The sequence below is a fragment of the Apis laboriosa genome, unplaced genomic scaffold (assembly GCF_014066325.1).
Source record: "Apis laboriosa isolate Shangri-la unplaced genomic scaffold, ASM1406632v1 scaffold105_cov147, whole genome shotgun sequence".
NCBI classification, from domain to species: domain Eukaryota; kingdom Metazoa; phylum Arthropoda; class Insecta; order Hymenoptera; family Apidae; genus Apis; species Apis laboriosa.
The window spans coordinates 829,587-845,272 of NW_025220714.1; the positions used below are offsets into that span (position 1 = coordinate 829,587).

The window sequence follows — 15,686 nt, forward strand, 5'->3', positions numbered from 1 at the left end:
GATTTATATTCTTTATAAAATGAAAAGAAATTATTTATCTAAATATTATATTCGCATTCTTTTCCAATTATGTTTTATGAAATTTTAATGTCTTATTTCTTTTTTACGATTTTAATAAAGCAAAAATGTTAAATAAATAATAATATATAATATATTATATTATATAATAATATAATAATATATAATCATAATAATTAAAACATTACAATAACACTACAATAAAAAAATTCTTATATAGTAAAATTTTTAAGTTATTTTGACTTTTTTTTTCTTTCTAGATATATGAAAAATATATCCTGCTTGAAGATCCACAGTTTGAGCACCGCTGTCGAACAATAACTTCGTGCCGCTGCGAGCTCTCAAAATGGCTGTCCTCAGCTATTATTACTTCGGGGAAAAAACAAATGACGGCGCGCTCACGCTACGAGAGGAGAGACAGAGCCAAGGCTCTTCTTCGTATACGTACGCCTTGTCGCGTGTGTATGTGAAGTGTGGGTGTGTACATATGCGTGCAGGATCCTCGATCTATGTACAGACTTAAAAACATCGAGGTACACCTTACGCGTGTTCCTGAATTCCGATTCTATCAAACTGATAATACCACTCCTTTGTTATAGACACGGAAAAAAAAAAAAATAAATAACAAACAGATTTGTGCGACATTCCTTTATGATTGTTCATTTACCGGTCATGAAATTGTATACAATACTATAGAAATTCCGGCTTGGCTAGAATCGACAGTTTTAAAGTCTGGCAGACGGTACTGGCGGAAGAAATAATCATATAATCGTAAAATTTTCGATAAAATTATCATTGATCGTGATAATAATAAAAATATTCTATTTTCTGCTCTTAAATGTATTTGTATATTTCTTTTTCAATCAATTCATTCTAGAACTAACGATCTGAGGCAAATTAGAAATATTTCTAGTCGGTAAATTTTATCACACATCTCAAAGTTCATATTCTCTGATATCGAAAGAAATAGGTATATGAATAAATAAATAAAAAAATAAATAGAGTTTTTTTTAATAATTTTTTAATATTTTAAATAATCTAACTAAGAAATGTTAATAACATAAACTAAGATAGTGTTTGAATTGATATATGTATGCATAGTTATATAAGATTGTCTTTTTGTCAGAAGGCAAGAAGACGATATAAAAGAAAAAAGAAGTTCACTCACCGTTTGAAATGCTCTCGTATACGATCCTCTCGGATGTTTTCCGGCAGATTTCCAACCCACAAGTGACGTGTCTCTCTAACCATTTTGCTCCGAACTCTTCATTTGGGATCGGATGTTGTGGTATCGTTTGGCGGCACTGTACAACGACACACAACTTCGCCCGACTCTAATCACGGCACACTCTCACCACACCACCGATATTCAATACCGCCAGCAGGTCGGCTAAAAGAAACTTCTTTTCTCTTTGCCGGGTTTCTTTAAATCGGTGTTTACTTGTTTCGCGACAAATCAATAAGTAAATAATAGATTCGATATGACACAAATGATATTTCTTATTCAATTCACGAGAAGAAACTTTCTCATGTATAGCTCGCGACACACACGCGACAAGAAACGAAGAAACCGTTACATGTATTCCACGACGAAGAAAGGAGCTTCCTCCCACTTCGACACTCCCAATTTAATCACTGGCAACAAACAAATTATCACTAGTCACTAGCCGGAAGGTGGTGACCCCAAGCACGATGAGTGCTGTCGTCAGGGCAGCGCCGTGGAACGATCGGCCAACAGAAGAGGGTGGCTACAGAGCTCTCGCAATAAAATTTTTGCGTCGCGACGCACGCTGACGACAACGACGACCACGAAGAAGAAGAGGAGGAGCCTCGATAGTGGACACCACTGATGGCAACGGCTAGAAGGATCAGGACCGTCGCCGAACACCACATCGTATACCACTGAATCGCGTATGAAGAAAAGCGATTAATCACACGTCACACCAAGCACACCGGGCACAATGCGCGGGCGATACATCCCAACGCATATTTGCCAAGCATATTCACACTCGCGTTGATTTTGCCTGCAAATTTTCGAACGCCTCTCGTTTTTCTGTCGTACACCGACGAAGAGGCTGTAGATGCGCTTTCAAACTCTCGCGAAAACCCCACTTAAAAAAAAGAACAATCGATTTACGAATCGTTGCCTTTTCTTTCTGCTAAATATTACAAGGTATAACTCTTTTTTACCGCGCACACGAACACACTTTTTTTCTTTTTTTCTTACTTCAATTTCTTTTTCTTTTATTTCACTTATAACTCGTGTAGTCGATTATTTCACATCACTGTATTATCATCACCGCTCTCATATTTCGTTAATGGAATTATACGTCGAATATATTTTTCAGCAAAAGCGAAGCGTAAATTTTTCTATCTTTCTCGCGATCGAATAACTTGTCGTGTCACATAACGTGCATTAATCAAACAAATTAATGATATTTTCGTCAACTTGATCGCGCTACAATGCACGCTTGTATATGTACGTCTCAAACGCACTCGCTTCGTTCACTTGGGCCATGTAACGCGGATGGAGCTGGCTTCGCTCCTTCTCACTGCACTACACTACTCAGAGTGACGTCACCGTGGCGGGAGCGTAGTATGGCTCGCTGGCTAGTATCGCTGTGTGCCTCATAGTGGGGAGCAGAGAGTAGGGGAACGAAACGAGTCTACCTCGAAAAGCGGCGGCTTGCAATTGCGATCGTCGCCCGCCAGCCGGTGAAGTGTATCTCTGGAAGGGGAAACTTTTCGTACGCTCCCGGAGGGGAGAGAGTGGTGGGACTCGTTCGAATCGAAGCAAGGACAGGTAGGGAGAACTCGGAACTCCGGGAGAGAAGGGATAACGGGTCGAACGAGCTAACCCAAACCCCCAAGCCGCACTCGTCCCTTTCGAGCCGTGTCTATCTCTCTTTTCGCTACCTCTCCTCTTGGCTTTTCTCATCTCTTCTCTTCGTTACCCCTCTATACCCATCACCTCTTCCCTTTGCCCCTCTTAACGAATCTCGCACCCTGTAGTCTTGTCCTCTTTTCTCCTCTTCTCTTTCTACTCTGCAATCTCTTCGTCCTCTTCCTCCTACGTTATGCCTCCTCCACCGTCCCCACTTATCCGCCATCTTTGTTGTACGTTCTTTCTCTTTCTATCCCGCTCTCACCAGGGCCGGTTTAGGGGCAGCCAATTACCCAGAGCATCAGTACTTTCTACTAAGAATAAAGATGGAAAATCGGATTATTACGAAAATAAAAATACTTAACTTTGTGACGTGCTCTCTAATCAAGGAAATAACGATCAAACAAACGCGTCGATTCGATGGCGTGCACAAACTAATAAAATATTTATCAGTCTAAATTCTTTGTACATAAATGCCATGGACGCAAAATATTACGAATATAAGAAATTATTTCTATCTTAATATTAGTTAATATTACGATCTTATTTTTTCTATAACAAAAGTAAAGAAAAAGAAAGAAAAAAAATATAAAAATCATGGAATAAGATGTATGTAATGTAACAAGAAAATGGAATAATTTTATTTAACAAATTACAAAAACCAGATAATTATATTGTTAATAGTTATTATGTTTGTGTAATAAAAACATATCATTATTAATAATCATATCAAATATATAGATAAAAAAAATAAGTAATTTGTTTATTTATTGAAATATTTTCTGTAAATTGAAGAATAATGAGTTATGTTATATTTCAAATATCTAACTTCAAAATATATCTAATACACTTATTTTCATTATCATCTAATTCTAAAGTTTAAGCAAAATACAGGAATTATGATTTTGAAAATGATAGGGCATCAAAATACATTGAGCCGAACCTGACCTTACTCCATCTTGTTTCCGCTAAAATCGCGTCAAAGTCGTAGATTCATGGCGTCGATGTGTGGCTACGAATTCACAAGATCTATCGCTCGTTTGTATTTTACGTGTCGTATTTTCTTTTAATGGTTCATGATGGTTTATTTGAATAATATTAGCTCTATTGGTACAATATTAAACATCCGTTTGTACAGGGTACGCCATTGAGGCTAGAGAAAGCGATTTCCTGCACTCGTACTGTTTCGTCGAAAACGAAGTTTCATGACTGTTTCGTATTGAAAATGTTTTGAATAAGAAACAGTTATTGAGTATTCTATATCGCTGATTTATAGTCACGTGATAATTTATATTCTATGTACAGTGTCCATACACAAAATCCTAGATTGTAATTACTGCTAAATAAATATACAATTAATTAAAAGCGTAAAATATTGTGTGGATTTTTCATTAATGTATTTACAAAACTTTATTGGAAATTATATTTAATATCATTAAATTAAATAAATAAATAATCATATATAATAGTTTTGTCAATAATTCAATTAAAAATATCAAAATGTTTTTTTAATTTTTTATATCTTAAAATTTATTTATAATTATTTTAATGATTAAACAATAAGAATTTTGAAATCTTTATATATTATAAAATAATCGTAATATATAAATAATTAATCATAATAATAGATAAATAATATATCTTTATATATTAATGAAATAAATATTGTAAAATTTAAATAAATGTTTTTAAATGCTTCAAAAATATAATTTTCCATATAGCATATTTTTTTATAATTGTAAACTAAGCTGAAAAGTATTATCAATATTACACAACTATGTAGACAGTGGCGACAGCTTTTGAATGAAGAAATTTTAATAATTATTATTTTTCTTACATTTAGAGCCATCTGTCGGTAATATTAACATTAAGAATTGATTACTTACCAACAGTAAGTACAAACAATAATTCTATATCGAACAAACAAAATTGTTTATTTTATATTACAGAAAATACATAATTGTTGTTTCTCATTATCATTTTTAGCTTTGATATCTAACCTTTCACATAGTATACTAGTTTTAAACATTCATATGTGTTAAATTAACACATAAATATTAAATTTTTAATTTTAATCTTAATTATATATATATATATTTTTATCTATATATTTATGCGTATAAGTCAAAAATAATATGTCAATCTTTGGTAAATCAGATATTTCACAGATCATAGAAGAACCATCCATTTTATCAACTGATCCAATCGAGCGGAAGTTGGCACGTAGACTTCGTATACAACGACATATAGAAGAACGAGATAAGTAAGAAAGATTGGATATTATAAATTTAATATATTTTTATGACTTAAATTTGAATTAATAATTTTTTTGATGTTAGACAGATAAAAGCTCAAGATCAAGAAATTGAAGAAATAACTGACATAGAAAAGCAAATTTTTGATAGTATAGAAGCTTTGGAAAAATTAACTGTAGAAGGGGATGAAGTGGTACGTATAATTTAAATTATTAATTATTGAAAAAAAAAAAACATGGTTTAAATTTAATTACATAAAATATGTTTTACCATATAATTTATATTACATTAATTTAACTGGCATTTGAAATATATGCAATTAATTTAATTTATTTTATGTGAATTTAACTCTTCTAACAGTAACAAAGTTTGAAATTAATAACTTACTGAATAATACACGAATTAATTAATGATATTATTATTTTTGATATTAATTATCAGTGGATATTATTAATGTCATTAGCGAATAGAAATTTTTAAATAAAAAAAGCTTTTAATAAAATTTTTAGATCGTTGGTGTTAAAATCGCAAACGATGCCAAGGAATTGGAAAGACGAAAGGAAGTGGAAGAGAAGAGGCAGAAATTATTGGAGATCCTCGAGGAAGAGAACAAAATATACATGGAGAAATACGATGAAATTACGAAAAAATGGCCTGATATACTTGCCTTGAAACATCCGTTGGATATTCATGATGAAATAGAACTTCAAAATGCCAGGGGTCTCGAAATTCTAAAGAAAAAGGACGATTTCATCGCTCTATTGAAGCAAGAGTTGCAGAATGCCGATTTAATGTTCACTGAAGACGTGAAGAAACAAAACGAAGATATTAATTTACTCATCGAAAGAATGGAAAGTCAAGTGAGTGTATTTTTAACTGCAAAAAAAAAAAAAAGAAAAACAATTCTTAAACAATTTCTTAAATATTTATTTATTTATTATACGAATATTAAAAAAAAAATAAAAAATTTCTGAAAAAAATAATATATATTTTGTCAAAAAGGTGAAAACGATGACTAAAGCTTATCGCCACGAAATGGAACTGATCGAAACTGTTATCGAATCTGAGCGTAAGATGTTGATGGAAATTTCTATGGAAAAATGGAATGCGCTGTTTAAGAAGCTTCGAGAGGATACTTTTGAAGAGAAGGAGAAAAGAAAGGAAATAATGAAAGAATATGAGATAGAGATGGAGAAAGTAATAATAGAACATCAAGAGAAATTTAGGAAGCAAAAGATCATGTACGAGTTGGAAATACAAAATCTTCAACAGGAAGTGCAAAATATGAAAGCTTTGTGTATAATGAATGTTGAGAAATTGGATTACAATTTTGCAGTGTTGAAGCGGCGAGACGAAGAAAATACTATTGTGAAAAATCAGCAAAAAAGAAAAATCAACAAGTGTGTATATTAATTATTTTTCTTATATAAATCATTATTTTAAAAATTATAAATCATTCGTTTTTTTTTAATAATAATAAAATATGAAGAAAAATAATTAATTACGAACATCTTGTTGGAAAATTTTATTATTTTATTATTTACATTTTATAATAGACTTCAAGATATTATTAACAATTTAAAAAAAACTCATTCCGATTTGGAAGAATCAAAAAAGGCGGAAATTCAAAAGCTCACTAATCAAATATTAAAGTCGCAAAAATCTGTGTTGGAATTGAAGAAGAAATCTAACTATCTTGCGATCATCAATGATAAGAAGTACATGCAAGTTTGGGATATGAATATTAAAACTGCAAATGAATTAATCGATAAGGTATTTTGTAATGTATTATTAAAATGAAATAGTTTTTATAGTTAAAATTTTTTACGATTATATATTTTAGATTTTAACGGCAGATAGAATTATACACGAACAATTGTTATTACTGGAATGGCAACCACCGGAAGAGGAGTTATTGAAAAAAGAAGATTTGCCTTCGTATTGTGGCGCGATGTGTGCCTTAAAAACAGGTAAAATTTATTTAAAAAAAAAAAAAAAAAAATGATTTATATCGTTTATAATAGAAACAAGTAAAAATTCAACAAATAAAAATTTTCTCTCATATTTTCAAGAACAAGAGGAAGCCAAGAAAAGAAGAACGATCGCTAAATTATATAAACCACCAACTACCTTAGAAGAAATAAATTTAGAAAGACGCTTATTGAATCATATTTTTAAATTGATTTCTAATCAATGTGATTATCTCATTGAAGACACATTGAAAATCTTACTTTCTGAATATACGGAAGAGAATAATTTATTGATTCGATTGGATAAAGTATTCGAGGTTAGTTTCGTATTAATAATTGTATTTATTGTATTTACAAGTTGAATATGATATATTGATATATTGAATTTATAGGCGTTAAAAATAACGAATGAACAAGAACTTCAATTTTTATTAAATTTTTTCTTACCATACGCGCATTGTCCCACTTGCACAATTAAAATTGTAAAAATTCCTAGCGAAGAAATTACAGAAAGTTCGTCTTTGTATGTAAAAATATCCTTGATTAAAAAAAAAAAAAAAAAAAAAAGTATAATTTTTATTTGAAAAATATAATAAAAATATGAAAAATAAATATTTTAGAAGCACTCTTCCCGACGCTTGTGAAAACGATTTCGATACGGAACAAATTAAGTTAATAGGAGCTGTGAAAGCGGCACTTTATGATGAATCAAAAACTGACGATAAACATGAGACTGAGAGTCAGATGAAGGAAAGTATATCAGAAGAAGAATCTTCTTCGATTGATTCAACACCTGTTGAAACATATATTGCATCGACTTGTATTTCCGAAGGCATTATTGAAATTACTGATGGTACGTAACAGTAATGTATTAACCAATCTGTCAAAAAATAACAAATCAATTTTTTTCTCTTATTATTTATTAACTTTATATTAATATTATTATAATAATATTAAATTGTAATCGAATATAACTCTATTTTAATTATTCTTATTTATTAAAGGAAACTTAATATCTTTTAAAAACAATGCAATAATTATCAAGATAAGATAAATTATTTTATACAGTAAGAAAATATCGGTTATTATAATATTATTATGATTATTTATTAATTTTTATTTTTGTAGCTTATGGTGAATCAAAAAGATTATTAACATGCGATAAAGGTCATTTATTGGCAATTGAGACTGAATTTGTTTTAAATGCAATAAAAGAATTTGTGGAAAGATGTGAATTCGTTAAGAAAGAAATTTCGTTGGATAAAGATGTAATAAAAGAGAAAATAACAGTATCTCGTAATATAACGGAAAATGATATAATAGAATTTTGGGAACGATATCGAAATATGTTTTCGAAAGACAAAGAAAAATTATGGGATAATTTGTTGGTTGGTCTTAAACAGTATTATAAAGTGTTGAAAGAAAGGCATAAATTAAATGCTGAGATAAAAGCATTACGAAAACAAAATACTGAAATGCGTCGTTTACTAAGCGGAAATATGCCAGAGGTAATATTAAATGAAAAATAAAATATCTTGTTACTAATATGATATATCGTTAGATTATATATATATATGAATTTCAGCCTGAAATCATGCAGCAAATTCAAAAGGATATAATGGATTCTAAATTTTATATGTAATAGGATCAATAAAAATTATAAGTTATTATCACTTATAACATTATATATTTTTGCATTAATTATTAAATGGATATATATACATTCATACAATACTTTAATACCTTTTTGCACTATTTCATTTAATTTTTTTAAAGACATTGTCAATTATTAATTATATATTTTAACACGATACTCATATTTTGTACAATTTATTTTTCTTAAATCATCCAAAAGATATAATATATAAAAAATTATATCAGTTATATTTAATTTATATTTAAATTTAAACCAATTATATTTTAATTATATATTTACATTAAGTTTTAAAGAAATAGTGCGAAGAGGGAGAGTATGTATTTTAACATAGCAAAATTTTAATGATGATGAATTAAAAAATTATATATGACATTATGTATATTATATGTGTATTATTAATAATGAACATTTAAATATCAAATTAATTTTATCATTTGAAGCAATATGATCCTCAAATTCTTTTTTTTTTTTTATAAAGAATAAAACGTACGTATCTAAATAATTCATATGTTTATTAAAATAGATAATATATTCAATTTATTACATTATTTTCCTATGTCTGATTTGTGAAACCTCCTGATACAAAATTGTTTGATAGTGATTGAACAAGATTTTTAGGATTTACACCAGTTTTAGGTTTTTTCCAATATGGAAAAAATCTTTTCTTTTTTTGAGTTTTAGCTTGTTTTAATTTACCAGTATGTTTTTTGGATGTTATATGCTATAATTAAACATAAGTTATATTAAATGATCGATAATACTTATTTGTAATATAATGTAATAATATTTTTTGTTTGATAACATACCACATTATATTGTGCCATAGAGTTAAAAATTTTGTTACACAAACCGCATGAAAGTACACCCTTAGAACCAGTATTTTCTTGGACATTTGTGGTTGTTGATGTCACCGAACTGCCAACATCTTTGCCAGCCCTCCCACCTAAGCATCAATGTGCGATCAACACTATCTATGTATCACAACCGCTAAAGCGGTTAAATGTGATAATAAATCAGCTTGAACACTACATTCATGCTATGGAAAAAGCATCTGTTAATACAAATTTTTTTAACAAAAAATTGTCATAAAATTTGAAAAATATATATATGTATATGCATGTGTATAAGAAACTTTACCTCTTTAAAATAAGTATTTAGAATGCATTTTTGTATTATATTATTATATTATTTTGCATATACTTCCTTTTAAAATTTTTCACTTCTTTATTAAATAATTGAAAAAAAATGATTAATAACATACAAAAAAATTTGTACACAATATTCTATAAAAACAAAATAACAATTAATAAGGTGGAAGAGTTAAATTATTTTGAAAAGAATATTAATTTTATTAATCATAATATGAAATTAAGCAACTCGTAATCGAGTTATTATTTTATGACAATATGTTCAAGGACATAAATCAATAATAAATAATATATAATTTCAATTTGATATAAATAAATAATAAATAATACATAATAAATAAATAATAAATATCAAATAACAATGCATGAATTACAACAAACATGAAAGTATCACTGATATATTTTCAATAGCATTTGATTAATTTAGCTAGTAAGCTTAGATAGTAAGCATGAAATTTCTTATTAGTTCAAAAAAACATTTGAAAAGCAAAAGTAAGCAAAAGTGTTAAGCATGCAAATGTAAACAAGAGTAGGCAATAAATTAGTATAGCAATATTCTTTTCTATTGTTTTATCCATACATATAGTGCGACTACATCTAAACCCATATGGTAGTGGTTTTCGTACCATATAAGGTTTATTACCTCTCATGGCTTTCTTTTTGTGTCGGCTCCCTATAGGAAATAAAGTTTATTTTATTTATTACAAATATATGAATAAACGAAATAAATTTTAGTTTAAAAAATACCATTTAAATGTGTTTGAAGTTGTTGTATTGAGTTTAGACACACATTACACACATTGCATTTCAATCCATTTGTTTCTTCATCTTTTGTAAATGCTATTTTGGTTTCTTCAAGAGATGCCATTATATTTTTTGATCTAATCTGTAAAACAAGTGTATGTCTCTACATCTCTCATTTCTGATGTTATTTTATTATTTTATTTATAAAATATTTATTAAAATATTTATTAAAATTTATTTTGTTTCTTTAATTCTTCTTTATATTGCATGTGTGTTATCTCATACTTCAACTTTTCATTTATACATTTGTTTTTTATCTTTTTCATTATTTAAATTTTTACAAACCTGTTTAGCATGACGTGCCCCTTGTAAATGTGTATCTAATACTGTCTGACTAGTAAATGAAAGATCACAATCATCACAGCGAACAAGGGGTTTCTTTGTAGGTAAATTTCCCATTATATTATCTACTACTGCTTTGGTTACAGGGTCATTAAGGCCAGGATTCATAACACTTTCCGATGATACAGCCATTCTTGAAACTAAAAGTTTAAAATAAGTAAAAATTAGCAAATTTATCAATAATTGAAGTTTAAATTTTATAATAACATAAATAAAAAAAAACTATAATATCATCTATTAGTAAACTGAAATTAAAACTGAAATTATAATTTCTTTAAAGTTATAATAGATATATATTAAATATTATTTCAATTATTAGAATTAATAATTAATAAAATTAATATATATTATAGGTATATTATCAAAAAAGACAATTATTATCTTCATAAATTAATTATTTAATCATATATTTATATATTTTTTCAAGTGTACCTATCTGTTGTAGATTAAAATCAGATCAAAATTTATTAATATTATTTAGGTTGTAATAAACGTTATACTTTTTCAATAATTCTCAAAAGGTACTTAATGGGCAGTAATGTTTATAAGTAAATTCCTTGTTCAATACTTCCGACACAATTTTTCGAGTTGGTTGCCTGCTTCTTTTAGGAACATTATAGTCGACTATTAGCAGTTCAATATTACATTTGATAGGCTCCAAGAGTTCCTAGAATGTCGTCATTCAAGGCGAGTTTAGTGTGATCATATCGAGGATTAAAATACTGCGCACAATAACGTATATTTACAAACATTGTTCTACCCGGTTGAATTAATGAAGCAATAATGAAAAGATACAGAAAATATATATAAATGATACAGCAAATCAATATTTGTAATTTAAACACTTCTTAAATATGATTATTTGGTTTCTATCAAATTTCAGTTACAAATATCATTCAAAAGTATTGTAAATTTCAACTTTCGTTTATAAATGCGTTATATCTATATATTACCTATATAGTCCTTCACTTTGTTGCCTCGATCAAATTTGAAATTTTTCGATTATATATTTATTTTTGAAATAAAATTTATAATTTAGAAAAAATAAAATAAAAAATTTTCAAATTTGTTAAAAAAAATTTATGTTTATATATAATTTTATAATAATATATAATAAATATCTACCGAGTTAACATACAACTTCTGATTAATGGAAGGTGATAAAGTTACTTATATTAAGAAAGTTTGTCCATTAAATATGCATAAAATCAAACAGGTGAATAAAGCTTTGCGAAAGATCGATCCAATCAGAGGTTTTCGAAGTGCTATGTTGGTCGTAGTAGAGCGTAATATTCGCGGTTTAAGAAGGGCAGCCAATTAGAAAAGTTGGCGAATATCGTCGGTCGGTACTTAGGTGCGTGTGTTTGTATAAGTACATATAGGTGACGGTCGCGAAATATAGTAGCAGCCATCTTATATTTTGTGTCGGAGAAAAACAATTTGGCCGTACAAATGTTTCGCGATTGTCCGTGAAACCGCTTGAGAACGGGAGGCGTGCGCTCGATGAGGCGTGACGTTTTTCGACCCTAGCCCGGACCACTACATTAGCAAAGGTTCGTAGAATGTTGCTTTCTTGCTCGGCTAAAGCAAAAGCGACCCCCACTTGCGAAGCGCTTACGAAGAATCCGGTTTCGCAGTCAAAATATTCCGCCGTTTCTCCCGTCGCTTTTTTAAAAATAGAGTTGCCCGTGTTGCTCACTGCTGGGTTACGTTCTGTTGACGGCGGCATCGTGCCGTCTTCGAGTGCTTCGCGTAAAAGTTATGCAATCAGCTGATCATCCAGCTACCTTCTGTCACTTGTCAAAGATAAATGTCAAAGCAATTGGTCTAACCTGACACGCGGTATATATGAGTTGGGCATGCATGATCCCAGAATTACGAGTGTACCTACATCGTCGCAAATTTTTGCGCCACAACGAGTGTCATAAATGGCGATTTATAGAGGTTCCCTGTCATGCAGGTGGATTGGTACGCAGGATATGAGCAGCTTGTCAAGCGCAACCTGACTCTGCTCCCACATCAAGAAGCAGTGCAGCAGCAGGAGCCACAATCACAACAGCTGGCTCAACAGGAACAGACTGATATAATGACGTCCATGTTTGAACAACAAATCAAAAGTGAACCCATGGGGTTTTATTCTGTTGCTTCAAGCCGTTCGGATGGTTCAAATTCTATGGTGAATTTATCTGATGATCGTGAAGATCTTTCACAACAAGAAGGTCATCTACAAGCCCAGCAGCAGACAACGTTACAGTTAAACCAGCAACAGGGTCAACAACAAACTCAACAACAGAATCAACAAACGCAGCAGGGTCAACAACAGCAGAGTCAGACTGTGCAACAGGAAGTTCCAAGCCGTCAGTCGACAGGACAACAGACAGTTAAAGAAGGTTCACGGTCAAAGCCACAACCCTGTAAGGTATGTGGCAAGGTGCTGTCTTCTGCTTCATCGTACTATGTACATATGAAACTTCATTCGGGCAACAAACCATATCATTGTACAGTATGCGAAGCAAGTTTCTGCCGGAAACCATATTTGGAAGTGCACATGAGGACGCACACAGGAGAACGACCCTTTCAATGTGAGTTGTGCTTGAAAAGGTTTACCCAAAAAAGCAGTCTTAATACTCATAAAAGAGTGCACACAGGAGAGAGACCATACGCCTGCGACATTTGTCAGAAACGTTTTGCAGTGAAAAGCTATGTGACGGCACACCGTTGGAGCCATGTTGCCGAAAAGCCTTTGGTGTGCGATAGATGTTCTCTCACATTCACGTCCAAGAGTCAATTCGCAATACACATCCGTACCCATACAGCAAGTACTACGTACGAGTGTAACATATGCGGACGTACATTTGTACGTGATAGTTATCTAATACGGCATCAAAATCGAGTACACCGCGATATGAATCAAAGCAGTACGAATCATAATCCACCTACACCTCAAAGCACTGGTGGTGGTACACCAGGTACGGGCTTCGAAAGTCCAGTTTGTGATTTACGCTACAGCGAAGGACCTTCCTCGTTGGACGGATTGACCGGTTCTAAAGGAGGGATCGCGGCTGAAATCGCAAGTTTAGCCAAGCAAAATAATCTTCAACTTCCTCTACCATTGCTACATCCGCAGACTACCAACTAGTGTTTAGATGACAGCGTGTCCGAGCCCCTACCGCAACATCAATCACCGCAGCAAGTAGTATGTCCCACCTCGGCGTCTTCGCCGTTCACACTTAATTCACCTGTGTCTCACGAGCACACCACACCGCAGAGTGTCTACCAAACGACAGGCTCTTCCAGTTCGCTGGATAGCCTCAACTCCCAACTTTATCCGCATATATCATCCCCTATAGATTCATCGGAGTCGCATCATCAATCGCAGCAACTGCATCGCGGCATTCCTCCGCCAGGGCTTCACCCTGCACTTTATCTGTACGCTCAGTACTCGAACACGAGTTCTCCTATCGAGTATCCCGAATATATTCAACGCAACAATGAATAGAGTCAGTTTATGCCAGCAATCACGATTTTTACCACGAACGGAGTGATTAATTCGCCCCCAAACGCGGACCTCTTCGATCGCATGTCATTTAATGGTGCTGGTTACAAACAAAGTGCCTAAAGAGCATCCGCTTTCTGGATCATGACCGGATGCTTATATTCAATCGTTGATTAACGATACCAAACGATTTTTATGCACCGATTTTATTTTAATTTTTTAAAATGGAAATGAGTGGATCAATTGTAAATTGATTACCGTTTTGTACTCGATACTTCTCGGTCCATTTAATGGATTTCTATATTGAGCGTATTTTAACAAGAATTAAATAGCACCGTTCGAAGGGACGTGCACAAACGTACGCAACAACCATCGATCGTTTCCTCGATTCTTGGATTTTCCTCGTTTTACCAATCTGTCGTGGTACATCGATGTTAGCATAAACTACACGAGTTTTCCAAGTTTCCGCACTTCTTAATTTATCTGTTTTTTAATCACATCTGCGAGTACATATACATATATATATATATATATCTATGTGTGTATATATATTATGCGCGAGAACCATTACACGTACACACACAAACACACACAAACACTTACACATACACATATTTATATTATATTTTTAAAGGAGTTTAGTCACTTGGATCTGTGATATAGATAGTAATTATTACCTACAACGTTTAAACTATTGGTTTACTATTTTGATGATATCAAAACGAGGAAAAAAAAAAAATAAGAAAGAAAGCAATGTCACGGAGCGATGTAGTTATCAGAATTTATCGTACATTGGTCTCTACCGAAGGTGTTTGGTAGACACCCTACTATATTACTTTTACAAACAAACAAAGAAAAAAAACAAGAACATTATTGTTACTAATGCTACTACTACTACTAGTACTACTACTACTATTACTATACTATTAGTACTACTACTCTTACTAATAATATTAGTCTCCCTCCACTACCATTACTACTCCACTACCATCACTGATATTTCCTCAACTATATATTACTCTCGCTATTATTATTACCACTACCACCACCACTACCACCACCACTATTACAATCATCATCATCATCATCATCATCATCATCATCATCATTAT

At 31.3% G+C, this 15,686-nt stretch overlaps 4 protein-coding genes across 10 annotated transcripts in view; 2 read left to right on the forward strand and 2 right to left on the reverse strand.

The window, feature by feature from the left end:
* LOC122710446 (protein split ends-like) overlaps positions 1 to 4,246 on the reverse strand; it is an 82,088-nt gene extending 77,842 nt beyond the window's left edge. Inside the window, 2 exon segments of the mRNA XM_043928310.1 lie at positions 1,187 to 3,213; positions 3,851 to 4,246. Coding sequence (XP_043784245.1) covers positions 1,187 to 1,269 — 83 coding nt within the window. The 5' untranslated portion in view covers positions 1,270 to 3,213; positions 3,851 to 4,246.
* A 692-nt stretch (positions 4,247 to 4,938) lies between these two features.
* Positions 4,939 to 8,925, forward strand: LOC122720889 (dynein regulatory complex protein 1). The gene is made up of 11 exons (XM_043947950.1): positions 4,939 to 5,165; positions 5,242 to 5,350; positions 5,667 to 6,017; positions 6,160 to 6,557; positions 6,714 to 6,930; positions 7,001 to 7,127; positions 7,230 to 7,444; positions 7,520 to 7,650; positions 7,748 to 7,980; positions 8,256 to 8,635; positions 8,713 to 8,925. The coding sequence occupies exons 1-11, from the start codon at positions 5,038 to 5,040 to the stop codon at positions 8,767 to 8,769; spliced, it is 2,346 nt and encodes a 781-aa protein (XP_043803885.1). The 5' UTR covers positions 4,939 to 5,037; the 3' UTR covers positions 8,770 to 8,925.
* Positions 8,926 to 9,275: 350 nt separating this feature from the next.
* LOC122720697 (zinc finger protein 385B-like) lies at positions 9,276 to 12,159 on the reverse strand. 3 transcript variants are annotated; one of them, XM_043947558.1, is made up of 7 exons: positions 12,032 to 12,159; positions 11,511 to 11,745; positions 11,022 to 11,218; positions 10,680 to 10,818; positions 10,576 to 10,605; positions 9,591 to 9,727; positions 9,276 to 9,505 (listed from the first exon to the last, which is right to left on the reverse strand). In XM_043947558.1, exons 3-7 carry the CDS (start codon positions 11,208 to 11,210, stop codon positions 9,338 to 9,340), a joined length of 663 nt encoding a protein of 220 aa, XP_043803493.1. In that variant the 5' UTR covers positions 11,211 to 11,218; positions 11,511 to 11,745; positions 12,032 to 12,159; the 3' UTR covers positions 9,276 to 9,337. The 3 variants fall into 3 exon arrangements, with proteins under 3 accessions (XP_043803493.1, XP_043803513.1, XP_043803502.1); XM_043947578.1 differs by lacking the exon at positions 11,511 to 11,745 and having other exon boundaries at positions 12,032 to 12,158; XM_043947567.1 differs by lacking the exon at positions 12,032 to 12,159 and having other exon boundaries at positions 11,511 to 11,767.
* Positions 12,160 to 12,294: 135 nt separating this feature from the next.
* The window catches only part of LOC122718551 (zinc finger protein 39-like), a 15,456-nt gene continuing 12,064 nt past the window's right edge, over positions 12,295 to 15,686 (forward strand). For 2 of the 5 annotated variants that reach the window (XM_043943953.1, XM_043943869.1), the window contains exon 1: positions 12,295 to 14,271. In XM_043943953.1, coding sequence (XP_043799888.1) covers positions 13,033 to 14,217 — 1,185 coding nt within the window. In that variant the 5' untranslated portion in view covers positions 12,295 to 13,032 and the 3' untranslated portion in view covers positions 14,218 to 14,271. Of the gene's footprint in view, positions 15,662 to 15,686 lie in introns of those variants that run through there. The other 3 variants (XM_043944032.1, XM_043943791.1, XM_043943703.1) reach the window with 3 other exon arrangements.

Bases quoted from the DNA above. Each gene is read 5' to 3' on its own strand.
- LOC122720889 (XM_043947950.1), top strand. From the start codon at position 5,038: ATGTCAATCTTTGGTAAATCAGATATTTCACAGATCATAGAAGAACCA. The intron at 5,166-5,241 runs GTAAGAAAGATT...TTTTGATGTTAG, and splicing joins CATATAGAAGAACGAGATAA to ACAGATAAAAGCTCAAGATC. The intron at 7,651-7,747 runs GTATGTAAAAAT...TAAATATTTTAG, and splicing joins ATTACAGAAAGTTCGTCTTT to AAGCACTCTTCCCGACGCTT.
- LOC122720697 (XM_043947558.1), bottom strand. From the start codon at position 11,210: ATGGCTGTATCATCGGAAAGTGTTATGAATCCTGGCCTTAATGACCCT. The intron at 10,606-10,679 runs GTATTTTTTAAA...TATTTCCTATAG, and splicing joins ACTTCAAACACATTTAAATG to GGAGCCGACACAAAAAGAAA. The intron at 9,506-9,590 runs GTATGTTATCAA...GTTTAATTATAG, and splicing joins CTATGGCACAATATAATGTG to CATATAACATCCAAAAAACA.